The following is a 16,840-nucleotide window of genomic DNA, read 5'->3' as shown; positions in this document are numbered from 1 at the left end:
TACAGAAGCGTTGAAGCATCGTGGGTGAGTGGGGGGCCTGGGAGGGAGTACTGTAGTGGGAAAATAGGGACGTAAAACGAAGATGATGATGGGAGTGTCTCCTGGTCACTGGCAAACCCCAGGTTTGTATTTGGTCTTGTCAGGAACACATTTCCATCAAGTCCAATTTTAAGGCCACTTATCGATCGTTGGAACACTGAGCGGACATTTTCATGTGTAAACCATTGCATGCTTCCTTGCGTCGTAACGTTTCCTTTTGTTCTTCCTGTTCAGGTGTTTGGCCCGAACGCCAAGCAGATTGACGTCTACAGGAGCGTAGTCTGCCCTATTCTGGATGAAGTCATCATGGGATACAACTGTACTGTGTTTGCGTAAGTAGTTGCTTGTGAAATTGACCCATCTCAAACCCCACAATCTTTTCTCGATCCTCCAATCTCAACTGTCTTACCTCTGGCAAACCTTGTTTGGGTTCTATGGAGGATCAAGAAAAGGGTGCAAGGTTTGAGATGGTCAACTGGTGGTGATGTTGCACGTTCAGCATGAGGATCATTGACTATAACAAGTTGAGGCACTTACCTGCTACATTTCTAAATTCCTTATTTGAGATTTTATTTACTTAACCTTAACACATTCGGGGCCAAACTCGCAATATCCCGGTTTAACTCGCCGAACGCTGGGCGCCAAACCCGAGAAAAGTTTAATCGCTATTTCCATTCATAATTCATCCATCCAGCCTGATGTTATCATTGGGAATGGGTCTGAGCTTGCAAAAGGCCAATACCGCCGCCTAACGCCTTGCGGCTGCTATTGCGCTCCATTTGAAACGATGTGGCTTAGTGTCTGGGCCAAGCTGCGGCGTGCGGCCGGGGTCTAAACACTCCGGCAAGACAAGCGCTTATAACTAGAGGTGTAACGATGCATCGATTAATCGAAATGCATCGATTCTAATGTGACTAATCAACTGCATCGATTTGCAAATGTTAGAAGTGATTATAATCGAAATTAATCTAAATAAAAAAATACACATTTTTTTGAGAAATTAATTTAATGTTTTTTTTTTTTGTGTGTATTGTTTTTATTGACCTATAGTCCATTCATGCTGAGTGAATCAGTTCCCCCAGCCACATTTGTGTATTCAACATTCTTTGGGGAATTAACTGATAGGAAATTACCGTAATCGAATCGTGGTCAAATGAAGAGATTTCATGATGCATTGAATCGTTGCCTGAATAATCTTAATCGAAATTAATCGTTGTGAGGTCGCATTGTTACGCCCCTACTTATAACGGATGCATCGACGAGGGTCCCCGATCCCCCATTCATGTTCAATGCTGGATTACGTTGGAAACACGCTCGCGATCAGTACTTGGAATGACGATCAGATAATTGGATTATTCTTTTTGCCGTACATCATAGACAAGGTAAGGGCTATATGTTATCATATTATATTATATATTTATAGTTGAATGCAGTAAAACGCTGTTTGGCAGAGTTTCCTGGGATTACACAGAATTACTCTGAAATTATACTCGTATTCACCACGGTATAAAACAGGAATGTATAGAGTGTTCTCACGGCGCGTCATCAAACCGGAAGTCGGCCATCTTGGCGATACACTTGGATGTAAACAACGCGCGATTGCATCGAACTAGCAACTCTTCAAGTTCATTGTTGCTCAAAATGGTCAATTATTGCCGTGTTCTTGGCTGTACTAATAGGTCGGATAGGGAAAAGCATTTGGAGTTCTTCAGATTGCCAATTGTCATCACAAATCAAGGAGAAGAGGGCAAACGATTGTCTCAGGAAAGGAGACGTTTGTGGTTGGCCAAACTGAACCAGGATTTCCATGGCAAGACTCTTGTCAACATTCGAGTTTGTTCTGCGCATTTCTTGTCAGGTAACGTTATGTGAAATATATTCTTGGCTGGATATGATTGTTATCTCATTTCATAACCTACTACAGTAGTAGTGTAAGACTCAGTTTACGTTATGGTAACGTTACGTCAGGTAACGTTATGTGAAATATTAATAACCAACTATCATTTTACAGTGGAATAGTATGAGGCTGGATATGATTCTTATCTCATTTCATAACCTACTACAGTGTAAGACTCAGTTTATGTAAATGTTCCTCAAATGTAGCGTCAAAACAAAGTGTTTCTTGTCGGGTAACGTTATGTGAAATATTAATAACACTAACAGCAACTATCATTTTACAGTGGAATAGTATGAGGCTGGATATGATTCTTATCTCATTTCATAACCTACTACAGTGTAAGACTCAGTTTATGTAAATGTTCCTCAAATGTAGCGTCAAAACAAAGTGTTTCTTGTCAGGTAACGTTATGTGAAATATTAATAACACTAACAGCAACTATCATTTTACAGTGGAATAGTATGCAGGCTGGATACGATTCTTCTCATTTCATAACCTACTACAGTGTAAGACTCGGTTTCTGTAAATGTTCCTAAAATGTAGCGTCTAAAGTGTGCTATATTTTTCATTATTGTATTCCAGGTAAAAAGTGTCACCTGTACAAGAAAGATGACTCAGATTGGGTGCCATCTGTAAATATGACCGGAAAGCAAGAGCCTTCTTCTCTGCAACCACCTAAAGAAACACGATACCAACGGCGTGTGAATCGTACCCAGCAGAAACTGAAGGTGGATGCTGCCCATGCCTTGCTTCTTATGGACATACCAGCTGCTGCTGATGATTCTGCTGCAAGTGATGTCGGTGATAATGTGTGCAGTATAGGTACTCAAACTGATATGACTGGTGATTTTATTTATTCTATGACCAATGAAGTTATAAATCTGAGAGCGGAAAACCTTCAGTTGCGTTCTGATGTGAAACAGTTGTCCTCTACCTATGACCAAAGTGCATTTGTGGGTAAAGATGAGAAGGTTTTATTTTTCACTAGTCTACCTACATTCCAGATTTTGTTAGCACTCTTTACATACCTTAGTCCCCACCTTCCTGTGAAGAAGTCTCTTAATCCATTCAAGATGCTGATGCTGACATTGATGCGACTAAGGCTTAATGTTTCTACAACCTTCCTGTGTTATGCATTCAATGTGTCAATATCCACTGCTTCTAGGGTATTTACTGATGTCATTGATGTCATGTATATTCGCATGAAACCACTTGTTATATGGCCAGAAAGAGAACATTTGCAAAAAACCATGCCAATGCAATTTAGAAAACATTTTGGGAAGAAATGTGTTGTTGTTGTCGACTGCTTTGAGGTTTTTATAGATCGTCCATCTAACCTTATAGCCAGAGCGGAAACATGGTCTTCCTACAAGCACCATAATACAGTAAAATCTTTGATTGGTGTTACACCACAGGGCACAGTCTCTTACATTTCAAATGCATGGGGGGGAAGAGTTAGCGATAAGTACATAGTTGAAAACTGTGGCTTTTTGGACAACATTGTTCCTGGTGATTTAGTTCTCACTGACCGTGGCTTTGATATTCAGGACACTTTAGGTTGCATAATGGCTCAGGTCAAAATCCCAGCCTTTACTCGAGGGAAGTCGCAGTTAGCTCCAATTGACTTAGAAACCACAAGGAAAATAGCTCATGTTAGGATTCATGTTGAGCGTGTGATCGGTAGTGTACGCCAGAAATATTGTATTTTGGGGGGGACATTGCCAATTGATTTCTTGATGTGCAAGGATGACAGTTTTTGTACCATAGACAAGATTGGACTTGTGTGTTGTGCTCTGGTGAACCTTTGCCCATCAGTTGTTGATTTTAATTGAAGTGTCTTGTTGTGCTCTGGTGAACCTTTGCCCATCAGTTAAGAGTTAAAATAGTAAATTGTATAGTAGTGTACATAGGAACCAGATTATCAGGAACTTAGCATGTCTTTTTTAATCATGCATATCTTGTGTCTTACCTATTTTTTTATGCCTATATTTTTATTATTGTATTTTGCACAATCACAATGTTGAGTTGTTTTTTTGTGGTGGACATCTTCAGTTTTGCAGGATTTTGAGAAAGCATGGCACTTGAGACAAAACACACTATATCCTATATAATTGTATTTTAATTCCTCTTGTTTCTTTATATACATTGCGTACAGCTTGTTATATTACATTTTATTGTATTTTCTTGTTCTTGTGGCCATCTTGGTCGACAGGTCATTTGTCAAGTAATTGGTCAAACGTTTCACACCGAAACGTCATGATATGATTTCAGGCTGCCAATAAATTTGGAAAAACCTGGAGTGCGTGCCTGGACATTGTTTACCTATTTTTATGTGCGGTACAATACACCATTCCCATCAGAACACTTGAATAACAGAAGAGACAGTTTTGTATGCAACGTTGTGTTTAATAACAATAACAAAACACACCAATAAAAATTGCATAAATAGCAGCATTAACATCTCTCATTTACATAACATAACTATTATTATTTGATACACACAATTGTTACCCACTCAGAATATCCTCCTTCCATAAAATCCTCCTTCCAATGTGCTGCTTGCCTGCATGGTTAAATAAAAAAAATATATATATAAAAATCACAGCATGGGTATAGTGTGCAAATCAGCTTCAGAATAGAAATCAAAATAGCACTTATTAGGAGTTGTTTGTAATTAGGCTGTACATCGGATATAAATGAAGACGTCAATACAAATTTATGAAGCTACACAACGGTTTACTGAACATAGCATAACCTAGGATTTTTTACAAGGTTTCTTGACCCTTCTTGGCAGAAACTGAGGGAGCCTACGGCAGGTGGGACAATACCATTTTCCTTTTGGCACAACCTCAACATTAACACAAGAATAGTGAAACCACTGAATATGACATTTTGTATTGTCACACAAAATCATGTGACCAAACTCAACCTGGCCACAGTAACACCAGGTTTCTTCTTGCCCGCTGGCACTTGCTGCAGTATCTGAACCAGCATGGACAGATGCACCAGGCTGTAGGGATACATCTGAACCAGCAGGGACAGATGCACCAGGCTGTAGGGATACATTAGCCATGGTAGACGAAAGCCTAGTGTAGAACTTGCCAACTAGCTCTGGCATAATGGCTGTGTCAAAAATGTGCTTGCTTTTCTGACATATCATGCCCCAGAATTCTTCATCAAATAAAATGTGCTCAACATGCAGATCTTTCTCTGTCCAAACAACAAAATAGGCAGATTCCAGTTTGCACACTCCAAGCTGTGTTTGCACCTGGTAGAAATACTGGTGGTTTCTATTTAGTGTCAGATTCCCTTCACCATCCTTCTCTAAGTAAAATAGATTAACACTATCTAACTTGTCACTTTTTACACAGAATGGACATTTAATTTCAATTACACTGACACCACAACAATCGCAAGAAACAAGGCCATCCGGGGAAGCACCCAAGAATGGCACACTTGGATTTATAAAAAAAACGGTGTCGTGCACTTTCACATTTTCATGAGATTTCTTATGTCCATCTGTAAACATGTCACGTGCAAATTTCTCATGAGTACATCCCCAGGTAGTGGATTTTGAGGTACATTTGTATGATTCGGGATAGCATACTTTTTATCAAGCTCTGGGCTGGTTGGTTTGGATCAGTGCAACATGCAGTTTTCATTTTGGATGCTGTAATCCGACCAGCACGAAATCGAAACCACAGTTTGGAAGAAGCTTGCTCCCTTGTAGCGGCCTCAACTGCATGTGCTTGCTCTTGGGATACAGAAATGTCAACACCATTACAAATGGACAATACATCAGTATAGTCCATGTGAACTGCATACTCGTTTCGTAATTCCGTTAACACCAGAGGAAAGTTTTCACCAATCGGCTTGGGAACAAAATCATTTGAATAAGGCTCAATCAGTGACAAAATAGCAGACTTAGAGCCAGTTGTGCTAAGAGCATTGAACAATGATGCTAATTCATCACTGGTTGGATGTTGGGTTTTGTTTACTTTAAGAGTAGAACAACTAGCACTTTCCTTTTGCTTCTCAAGTGACTGTAGTACATGACCAGCACAGTCACTTTTAGCCCTTATTTTACATTGTATCTCTTTGCTGCAGTGAAGTCAATCTTTCTGCATTCCTTGTACTCCACCTTTGACATTGCAGTAGGCAACAGCCAATACGCCTTTTCCTGCGTCACTGTCTTTGAGTCCCTCAACTTCACTGTTGCTTCAATGAGAAACAACAATGCTGCTACATGTGTGCAGGTCTCGCCCAGGCCAGCCATACATGTACAGTGGGCTCCAACAATCCTACCAGACTTTTCAGCCATTATCCAGGGCTCCAGGGGTTTTTCTCTTATTCGTTGGGAATGGAGTACCTGAATAAAAGACAACCAAATATAAGCTTGTAAATAAAAAGCGAGTTTGAATGAATGAAAAGTTTATTTAACAGATTGCAGAATGGGTACAATACAGTACGTGTTAAGGGGATGCAGACCAGAGAAAGACGTTTGTCTTGTTTACATCAGGGTCCCCCATTTTCAATTCATAGTGACATTTATGACATACACAACATACATGACATCATGACATTTATGGCATAGGGACATGATACAGGTATATAGTACTGTTACATTTGTGACATATACGATATGCAAATATACAGTGCAGTGTTACCCATAGATCCTAACAGAGATATGCAAATATACAGTAGCCTACTCATCAATTTACTTATTTAATAGGGTTTAATTGTTTATGACCGATCAGCATTTTGATCCAAAAATGTGTACTAGTAGACTATTAGAAAATAAAGTTAGGTATTACAATTTCCTAAATGTAATCAGTTGATCTAGTAACGTTATGTGAATCACCTACCTTGGCTTTCACAAGACGCATGTCATCGATAATCTGGTACTGAGCATCTCTCACCCATCCACACACCATCTGGTTGTAGGCATCCAACCCTTTGTAAGCCTTAAGATCTTCATTCGTGTATGGGCTTGGCGAAAATACTAGGTAGTTGACTATATCTGGATAGGCAACAGAAGGCAAAATTGTGGGGTCGCAATTCCAAGACGACGGAGCTAGCTCGTAAGGATCTTTATCACCTATTCGTCTTAGTTTGTCACAATATCGCGCCCTTTCCTGCTGACCAAGTCCTTCTCTATATGTTCGAGCAGCTTCCAGCTTACTCTTTTTGGGTTTAGACATATCTTAAATATATAATTCATCGCGCAATTCATTCATTCGTTCATTCTATCACCTGTTGTTTACATTGCAGTATAACGCCAAGATGGCGGCGCACCTGGCCACTGACGTCATTCGTGACGTCGGTGAAAACACTCTATAGATGAAAAAATTATCTTGTTTTTTGCACCTTGACCGGAAGAAACTCAATGACAATCGACTATATCATTAGATCCATAGCTATAATATTTAATATAGTTTTAGCACTGCAAACACCGGCATTTACCCCCATTGCATTACAGCGCTGGCACACAGGGCCATACGCCCACAGCGACCTCTGGCGTCCAATGTGTTAAAGGCCCAATCCATAATCCATATATATTAAGGCTGTCAATCTATTAAAATATTTAATCTGATTAATGATTGTATGATTGTCTATAGTTAATCGTGATTAATCGCATATTTTTTATCTGTTCTAAATCTACCTTAAATGGATATTTTTCCAGTTTTAATACTCTTATCAACATGAGATAGTATACTTGTTACTTGATCGTTATTTCTTTTATTCGCCATTTCCATTCATAATCCATCTAGGAAGACTGTGTAACCATAGGGAATGAGTGTGAGATCGCAAAAGTCCAATACCGCCGCCTGGTGGTATGCGGCCGATGTTGCACTCCCTGAGACTCTGGGCTAGATCCACAAAGAATGGATTGCACAGTGCTAGTTGCACCCTACTTACAATTTATTATGAATAGAAAATGGGGGACCCTGGTGTAAACGAGACGAAAGTCTTTCTCTGGTCTGCATCCCCTTAACAATTGTGTGTATTGATCCTTACTGTATTGTACCCATTCTGCAATCTGTTAATACAATTTTCAATCAATCAAATTTGATTGATTGAAACTTTTAAGAGATTGTAGAATGGGTAGAATATATATATATACATTTACATTTAGTCATTTAGCTGACTCTTTTATCCAAAGCGACTTACAAGTTCTGTACGACAAGACGGCAAGAAGGGTACAACTCTATCAGCTGAGTAAGTAACAATGTTCATCAAGTGTTGCGTGTTACAGTGTACGTTAGTTTATTAGGACAAGTGCATGACAGTAAGGTTAGTGTTTTTTTTTTTTTTTTTTTTAATCATTTCAGATAATGGTTGAAGAAGTGAGTCTTTAGTCGACGGCGAAAGATTGGACGGGATTCGGCTGTCCTAACTGGGATGGGTAGTTCATTCCACCATTGTGGGGCAAGGACTGAGAATAGGCGGCTTCTCTTTGATATTGTCTCTTAGACAATATATATATATACATAGAGCAAATGACTAGCCCCACCACCAAAAAAACGAATAACTGGAATGAGGACAACATTTACATTTTCTAGTTGTTTGAGCTTTCAATGCAAAGTTTTTAATTGTATTTGTTATGGTTTGGGACTGTAAACAGTTTGTTGTTGTTTGTAAACATTGGACCAAAAACACATATATTCTGATGTTCTGGCCATCTGCAAATCAAAGTCTTTGTTAATTGTAAACGGACTGCATTTTTATAGCGCTTTTATCCAAAGTGCTTTACAACTTATGCCTCACATTCACCCACCGACGGTGGGGGCAACCATGTAAGATGCCAACCTGCTCAAGGACACTTCGACACGCTGCAGGGAGAAGCCGGGAACAAACCGTGAACCTTCTGATTACCAGACAATCACTCTACCTCCTGGGCCACTGTTGCCCCATGTATGATAATGTAACATACCCTAATTGTATGTGGTGTCTATATATATAAATAAAAATCCTAATTCATGTTCTGTATTCTTTAGGTATGGGCAGACTGGAACCGGGAAGACCTTTACCATGGAAGGAGAAAGATCTCCAGATGGGGAATTCACATGGGAGGAGGTATGTTTGTTTCGACACACTCCTGAAAGGATGGGCACCAATCTGCCTTTCATTTCTATTAGACACATTTTCTTGCCTTTTCACCATTGGCGACGCCGGTTTTGGGCATTGTCCTGGTCACACTGGCTCTGATATTTGCTGCTCGTTCCCCAGGACCCGCTCGCCGGCGTCATCCCCAGGACACTGCACCAGATCTTTGAGAAGCTGACGTCCAACAGAAAAGAGTTCTCTGTTAAAGTGTCTATGCTCGAGATCTATAATGAGGAGCTGTTTGATCTGCTCAAACCCGACTCTGAGATGGCGAAATTGCAGATCTTTGATGACAAGGTAGATGTCAGACGAGATGTACTGTATTAATCTGCTGAACAATTGAAGTGGAGACATTGGGTGTTATTTTTTCCTTAGGTGTTGAAATTAGGACTTTTGTGATAAATCAAACATCACTTATAAAAGTATTTAACAAATACTACTTGTATAAACTTGATACTATGTCGTATTGTGTAATAAATGAGAGTCCATGTTATCCAAATATTTGCATAGGTAGTAGTATTTGCGAGGGTAGTAGATATTTGCCGAGATATATATAAATGTCTGAAACAAAATGACCAACTAAAATTCAGAATGTCATGTTATCCACTTCAACCTAATGACTGCTTGTGCCTGTCAGGAAGGGTGTGGCGATGTCATGGTATCCATAGCAACCTAATGGCTGTCTGTTCTTATCAGAAGGGTGTGGTGATAAAGGGTCTGGAGGAGTTCACAGTCCACAACAAGGACGAGGTGTATCGGATCCTGGAGAGAGGCACCGCCAAGAGGAAGACCGCCGCCACGCTGATCAACGCCTACTCCAGGTACTTCGGCCTAATTTGATTGGAAATGTAATACACAAAGCCCCAGTAGTTTCCAATGTATCTAAATAAAATGTTGCATACAATTCCACAGTAAACAGCATTTTAGTTATTGCTTCAATGGCAACAAAAAGTTAAAGGAGAAATCGGTGGCCATTGATTTTGGGCAGAACTTAACCCCCTTTACCCCCCTTCCCGACAAGTCCTTAGGTCTAGTTTTATATGATACTAGTATCTTCACTTTACCTTTATATCTGACTCTGTGGTCTCTTGGAGAGTTAGAATAGTTTGTATGATGGACGTATTCATATAAAAACCTTTTAGATGTGAAGCTTTAGGCCTTGTCCAGACTAAAACGATTTTGATCTTTTTCGTTTTCATTTTGTTTTCATAAAAAAAAAAGAGAGAAAAAAAAGTTTCCGTAAAAACTAAACCGTCTCGAGAAATAAACAAAATAAATGTCTTTCCTGTTTTAGACGTTGCTCTTTTATTTTGAAACCCCCCGACCGGAAGTGTTATCGTTGTTCGTTGTTGTGTCGTCCGGTTCTGTGTTTTTGAGCTAATGTAACGTTAGTTTCCAAAGGAGTGGAGAGAGGGAGACAGTGGCTCGAACTACCTGTGTTGTATTAAAGTCATTGATTGATGTTTAACTTGTCCCTGTGTCCAGTCATTTCGACTAGCAAACGTCTGTATTTAACGTTACCTCAGGATACCACCGTCTATTGTATTTAGTTGGTTAGCTATTTAGCTAATGTTGATAGCATTGAATAGCATCAACGCTAGCTGGCTGGCTACAGCTCAACGCCAGCCATGGGCAGGGGTGTAGCTCCAGATTCTGGGCCCCATGAAATAATGTATTTGTAGGCCCCCAGTGAACGCGAGCGAAAAACGCATAATATGGTTTTTACCTATACATTCGGATCAGCAGTTCAGCACCTGCACTGTTGGTGGGTGAGCCTAGTAAAGGATGACTCATTGCGTTCATCTTCAATGAATGGACCAATGCAATAGTCTACCAAAGCCCCCCCTCTCTCTCTATATATCTCACACACACACACACACACACACACACACACACACACACACACACACACACACACACACACACACACACACACACACACACACACACACACACACACACACGCACGCTCACACACGAGCAGCCACTTAACACTTTAACATGAGCGGGCACACACTCATGTCGCACACACGCACACTTATGGCCAAAGGAAAGGACACTTTAAATTAGAATTAGAATAACAGGAACAGTGTATTGCACTACAAAAGCTAACTAGCATGTCCCATATGCTCTGTAAATAACTATGTACAGATACCGAGATGTCACTCCATGTTACCTGTTACCTGTTACTGCACAATGTTGTTTTCAATTTTTTGATTCTATTATATGTTGTACCACTGTATTGCACATCGTTGCGGGCAAGACCACCCGCATTTCATTGTATACCTGTATGCCGTGACAATTAAAACTCTTGACTTGACTTGACTTGACACACACACTTCAGAAACAAACATAGTATCAATGAGAGCATCAATAATACACCTGAGTGATGTCTAGTAAAAAAAAAAAAAAAAAAAAAAAAATTGGGGCCCCCCCTCAGTGCTGGGCCCTTGGAATCATCCTAAGCTACCCCCCCCCAGCTACGCCCCTGGCCATGGGAATACTATTTACAAAATTATGGAGGCTTTTTAATCGTCAAGATAAGAGGATTTGTCATGATCAACTGAAGGCGTATGCTATGGAACAATATGTGCTTGGCTACTACTTGGGTTTTCAGAAAAAGGCCAGCTATGTGACGCTAATCTCTAGCTAGTATCGTGTATTGCATCACACTAGCCTCCCGGCGTTTAATAAACACTTCTAGCCAGGACATATCTGGACATATAAGACATATATGTTTTTTTTTTTTCAAATTTTTTATTATTAATTACACGAAACAGGACAACACAATAACCACAGTAACAAAAAACATAACTTCACAGGAGAATAACAAACAATAATAATACAGAATAATAAATTATAAAGACAAAAGAAAAAGAACAGCGTCCAACCTATCAAATACAGATGGCAATTTCAATAACAAAAATGTCTTCAAACATGCCAACCTTTCCCCACCTTTACAAGTGGAGTGACTTAAAAGATTGTTTATGAGAGTGTTGCCGCAGATTTATTGTAGATAGCCTAGGTCCCTTACACATGTTCAAGACTGCCAAACTCGCAGAAGGTAAAGTGTAAGAAGAAAGAAATTCTTCCTCCAAGTTGGTTAACAGGTCAATCAGTCTGCCAATATTAGTCCCTTGGGGAGATGGCATGTGAATTGACATATAGCGCAGAATAGCTAAATACCTACCCCCCCTAAAATCCCCCCAGTCAAAGTTAAGAAGGACAAGACAGAAACCAAGACAGACAAGACATTTCCTCCTCCCCCTCCCCAGAGACCGCCGGACCCCCCCGATCAAGCGCCCCAACCCCGCTCAGCCGCACACGGCGGTCTTTACCTTCTCAGCTGCTGCGAACCACAGGTCAATTCCAGCCTGCCACACCCCGATCACCCGGGCCGTGGATATCTCAAGATAAATCACATCCAATAGAGTAAGGGACCAGTTAATCATTGAAAGCTTCTCAGGCTTCTTCCATCTCATTGCTATTAGCTTCTTCGCTGCTGTGACGCCCGCTAGGACAACCCTTTTCAGTTGTACGGACGCGGGTAGTGTCGTTATATCGTTCAGGAGTAGCGTAACAGCTGTGAATGGGATATATAAGACATATATGTATCATGTTTATTTTTTGTTCGCTGGGCTTGCGGATTAAGGGATTAAGGGAGATGTCAATCTGTAAAAGCCTGATCAAGCTCAATAGCTTCTGTAACACGAACGCAACTACTCTGTATGATGCCATTGTTGTTGTGATGTGGGAGTTTGCACACGCGGGTTAAGAGAGAGGTGGGCTATCGTGTCAACGGTTCAGGAAAAGACTTGTATCGCTTGTAAAGACGGCGACACAAGGGGAGCATCTTCAGAATTGTGCACTCTGGAAGCCGGTTTCAGAAAATAGCGTCTTCAGGCTGTCGGAACGCAGTTCCGTGTGGATGAAAGGTGCATACGATAAAATACTTTGATACGACCGAAATCGGTTTCGTCTGGACATGGCCTTAGTCTTATTCTATTCTTCTCACCTTTTCTTGTCCTTTTCTTTCTTTCCCTAGTCGTTCCCACTCCGTGTTCTCGGTGACCATTCACATGAAGGAGATCACCCTGGAAGGAGAGGAGCTTGTGAAGATCGGCAAACTCAACTCATATGTTGAATGAATAATGAATGGGTCCTTTCATGACATTTTTCTCGTCTTTAAGCTGGTATAGTGAAAAATTGTACTATAAAGACAAAGACATCGTAAGTGCAACAGAGGTCAACAGACCTTGACTATCAAACACAACCTTTAGTTTATTCCATCGGCCTGTCTTAGCTCAACTGTTCAGAAGGTCATTTGTGCATTTCATGTCATGATTTGTAATTTAAAGGCAGTTTCTTTGACCCTTTCAGTGCTGTAAGTGCATCAGTAGATTTCTTATGTGGGGCATCCAATGGGAATCCTAACCCCAGCCAATAATGCCATGTTCTACCCATAGTTACAGTGGAGAGGGAACTAGCCTAGATGGTGTTGTTCATGTATTGCTCGAGACCCAAAAGAGAAATTTGGTGTTTCCCCGGGACCCAAACGTACAAAAATACATCATGAATTGCCATAACATACATTTATAAACTACTGATAAAGAACACAACAAACCATGAATTTAAAATGTATAGGAAATGTATTTATTTAATTATAAAAGTACATCACAGCAATAATCAGGAGTGTAATGTTGAAGTTGCTCACCACCTCATAACATACAATTTTGTAACACTTATAAATGAACAAACATGTTCTAATCTCCTATTTCTCATCCCTTTTTCAACTCTATTTATTACCCCCTCCCTCAGTCCCTCAACCTTAAACCCCAACATTGAGCAACATTCTGATTAATTTGTACTGACTTATTTAAAAATTCTACTGACCTGAAATCATGATAGATGGGGTGTAATATTTCATCTATGGCACAATGAAATCTAATGAGAGGTATGTGGCTGGTTGAAGTTTTCAACCAGCAGATCTATTCTGGGCATGGTTTTTGAAAGTGCTATTCTGAGGTCATGCTGAGCATTTGTCTGTTTCTGTATTTGTTTTTCAGGTATGTGGTGCCAAACTGAATCAACACATCTACAGCTTTTTTATTTATAAACAAAAATTGTATAATTTTTTTTTTACTTTTTATTGGCGACTCAATAAAAACGGGTCCGCGACCCAGAGCTTGGGAAACGCTGCTCTATGGGACTATAACCCTGCCTCATCGTCGCCGTCGTCGTCCCCTCTCTCTCTCTCTAGGTGGATCTTGCAAGCAGTGAGAACATCGGTCGCTCGGGTGCTGTAGATAAGCGAGCTTGTGAGGCCGGGAACATCAACCAGTCTCTGCTGACATTGGGCAGAGTGATCACTGCCCTAGTGGGGAAGAGATGCCATGTCCCCTACAGGTACATTAGGCCCGGCTCCACGTGAAGGGAAGTTAGTCTCCAAGGAGTTTTTTTATTGATTGGTCTTTATTTATTTGGAACACAACAAATCACAGTAAAGACAAAATGTAGACATAAATAAATGAATTTGTCTTCATCCATAGAAAAACAAACTGATGAGTTTGAGAAGGGGCAGAAGGACACACAGCTTATCTAGGCCTGCCCCTTTCTTACAATGTCATAACATTTAAAGAAAAAAGGTTTAACCTCTTACGCACGTGCGGTCCGGTGCCGGACCGCAAATGACATCACGTCAAATCAAGCTCTCCAGACTGTCTGACATGAGTGACATAATTATCGTATTTCTTTTTCAAACGTCTTCAAGAATAAACATCATAATAACCATGTCACAACAGCAGTTATAATGTATATTTTCATCAATACGTTTGTTTACCAATAGGTTAAAGTGTTATTAGTGAGATTATAGTTTAAAAAAAATTGTTGTCGTGGAAATCGGCCATTTTGAATTACCGGCCGTCTGTGAATGTAGTCATTTTGATTATCCAGAGCTTTCAATGAGCGTTGGCATTTTTTAAAACGACACTTCGCAAAGGCTTCTAGCTTTCTGCGAGCAAATTACTTCCTGATTATTATTTTTTATTTTTCTTATTACTTGGGATTATATACCACAACTGAACGTTATTGGCATATATTGGAGCGCAGTTAGTTTTACCGCTTTTCCACTGCATAGTACCTACTCGACTCGACTCTACTCGGCCTTTCCGGTTTTCCATTGACGAAATTTGCGTTTGGTACCTGGTACCGGGTACTTTTTTAGTACCTGCTTTCTCGAGGTTCCAAGCACCCTAGAAGTGGTACCAAAAAAGTGACGTGAAACAGAGAAGCGTCACACGTTGGAGCGTCCTGCACAAAAACAGAAACCCGCCATCTTTAAAAAAGAATATATATATATTTTTTTACCTGCAAAATCAACTCTGCCTCTCTTTTCATTGTGCTGCTTTTATAAAGCCTCAAATGACTGCTTACAATATTTCATGAAAGCAAAGTGTTTAGTTTGTCTAAGATTTAAAAAGGTTTAAACTTTACAGCACTGACCATTATCTATAGTATTTTTTATAGTGTCCCGACCCATAAAAAATTTAGTCGAATTCTGCCTTTGTCTCTACATATAAATATTTATATAATTGTTTGCTTTATAGACAAAGGTTGCAACATAATTATGTAATGTAATGTTGTTGGCTGTGTAACAGAGAGCAGCCACCCAGGCAGCGCAGCTCCAGACTAATTATTAATTTAATTAATCCAATCCACTTTATTTATAGAGCACATTTAAAAACAACAAAGTTGACCAAGTGCTGTACAAGTCCCACAACATAAAAAAAATTATATTTATTTTTTTTTATCTCAAAGCTTCGGATTAAAATAGAATCTCAGCCCAGAAGCTTCGAATGCCAATTTTCTTTTTGAAGGTCAGCCCAATACAGTAGATTTCATTATCTGTTCTTCATGCACGCCTGGTGATACTAAATCCAAATTGAACTTGGCCATTTGAAAGAAGATTTGGCCCAATCCATAAATGTGCGAATTGGCTATAATAAAGTTATTTATAGGCCTGCTATTCTATATTCTATAATATTTCAAATTGCATTGGTCCGGATGGGAGAATTCAGTACTGTATCTACAAAACCTTCTGTTTGATAATTTTTGTACACATGATCTCAAGAAGGTACTGAACAAGCTCAGTGGCACTTTTTCATGTCTGGTCATTTTTAGCATGTTATTCACTGTCAAAAATGCAAAGAAAAATCATAATTCATATTCTCCTTGTTTCATCACAATTTAAGCAAGCCTAGTAATAGACACAATATTTCTGACGCCGGGAATACATTCACTGAGGTCCATAGATGTTCCTAGATACCAAGAACATGCAAATGGACCTTGTAGAAGTGGAGCAATATTCCATTTACTTAGGTATGTATTTTAGGCGGATTTTCAGAAAATAGGGCTCAGAGCTTAACACATTGGGCGCCGGGGGTTGTGCCCATCTTATACCACTCTCTGCCACCGTTGAAAGCCTATGGAGATGTTTACCTTCTTTGCAGGGCTATAACTTTTTTTAATTGTATTGCTATATTGACATTACTATGGCCCATTCAACATCGATTATCTATCGTTCAGGATGTGGGAACGTTATATTTGTTCATTCATACATTGTTGTGTTAATACCTTCGAGAATATAAGTATGTTTTTAATCTTTTCTGCTGTAATTCCAAAAACAGTAGTTATAGGCCCTGAAGCATAATATAGATTTATCGATTGGCGTTTCTTTCCCATACACGCTATATTAAAAAATTCAAATGTATATGATCGGTATACATTATGCTTCATCAT

The 16,840-nt window shown here is 39.7% G+C and overlaps 1 protein-coding gene across 1 annotated transcript in view; it reads left to right on the top strand.

Moving 5' to 3' along the window:
* Positions 1 to 16,840, top strand: part of LOC311234637 (kinesin-like protein KIF11) — a gene marked incomplete at both ends in the record, with an annotated part of 43,101 nt that overhangs the window by 8,704 nt on the left and 17,557 nt on the right. Inside the window, 6 exons of the mRNA XM_084321884.1 lie at positions 274 to 371; positions 8,935 to 9,013; positions 9,167 to 9,340; positions 9,740 to 9,864; positions 13,089 to 13,182; positions 14,304 to 14,449. Coding sequence (XP_084178010.1) covers positions 274 to 371; positions 8,935 to 9,013; positions 9,167 to 9,340; positions 9,740 to 9,864; positions 13,089 to 13,182; positions 14,304 to 14,449 — 716 coding nt within the window. The remainder of the gene's footprint in view (positions 1 to 273; positions 372 to 8,934; positions 9,014 to 9,166; positions 9,341 to 9,739; positions 9,865 to 13,088; positions 13,183 to 14,303; positions 14,450 to 16,840) is intronic.

This window comes from Notolepis coatsorum, assembly GCF_963971535.1.
Source record: "Notolepis coatsorum genome assembly, chromosome: 9".
NCBI lineage: Eukaryota > Metazoa > Chordata > Actinopteri > Aulopiformes > Paralepididae > Notolepis > Notolepis coatsorum.
The sequence above is the reverse complement of the archived record's forward strand: the minus strand, read 5'-3'. Positions and strand labels throughout refer to the sequence as shown.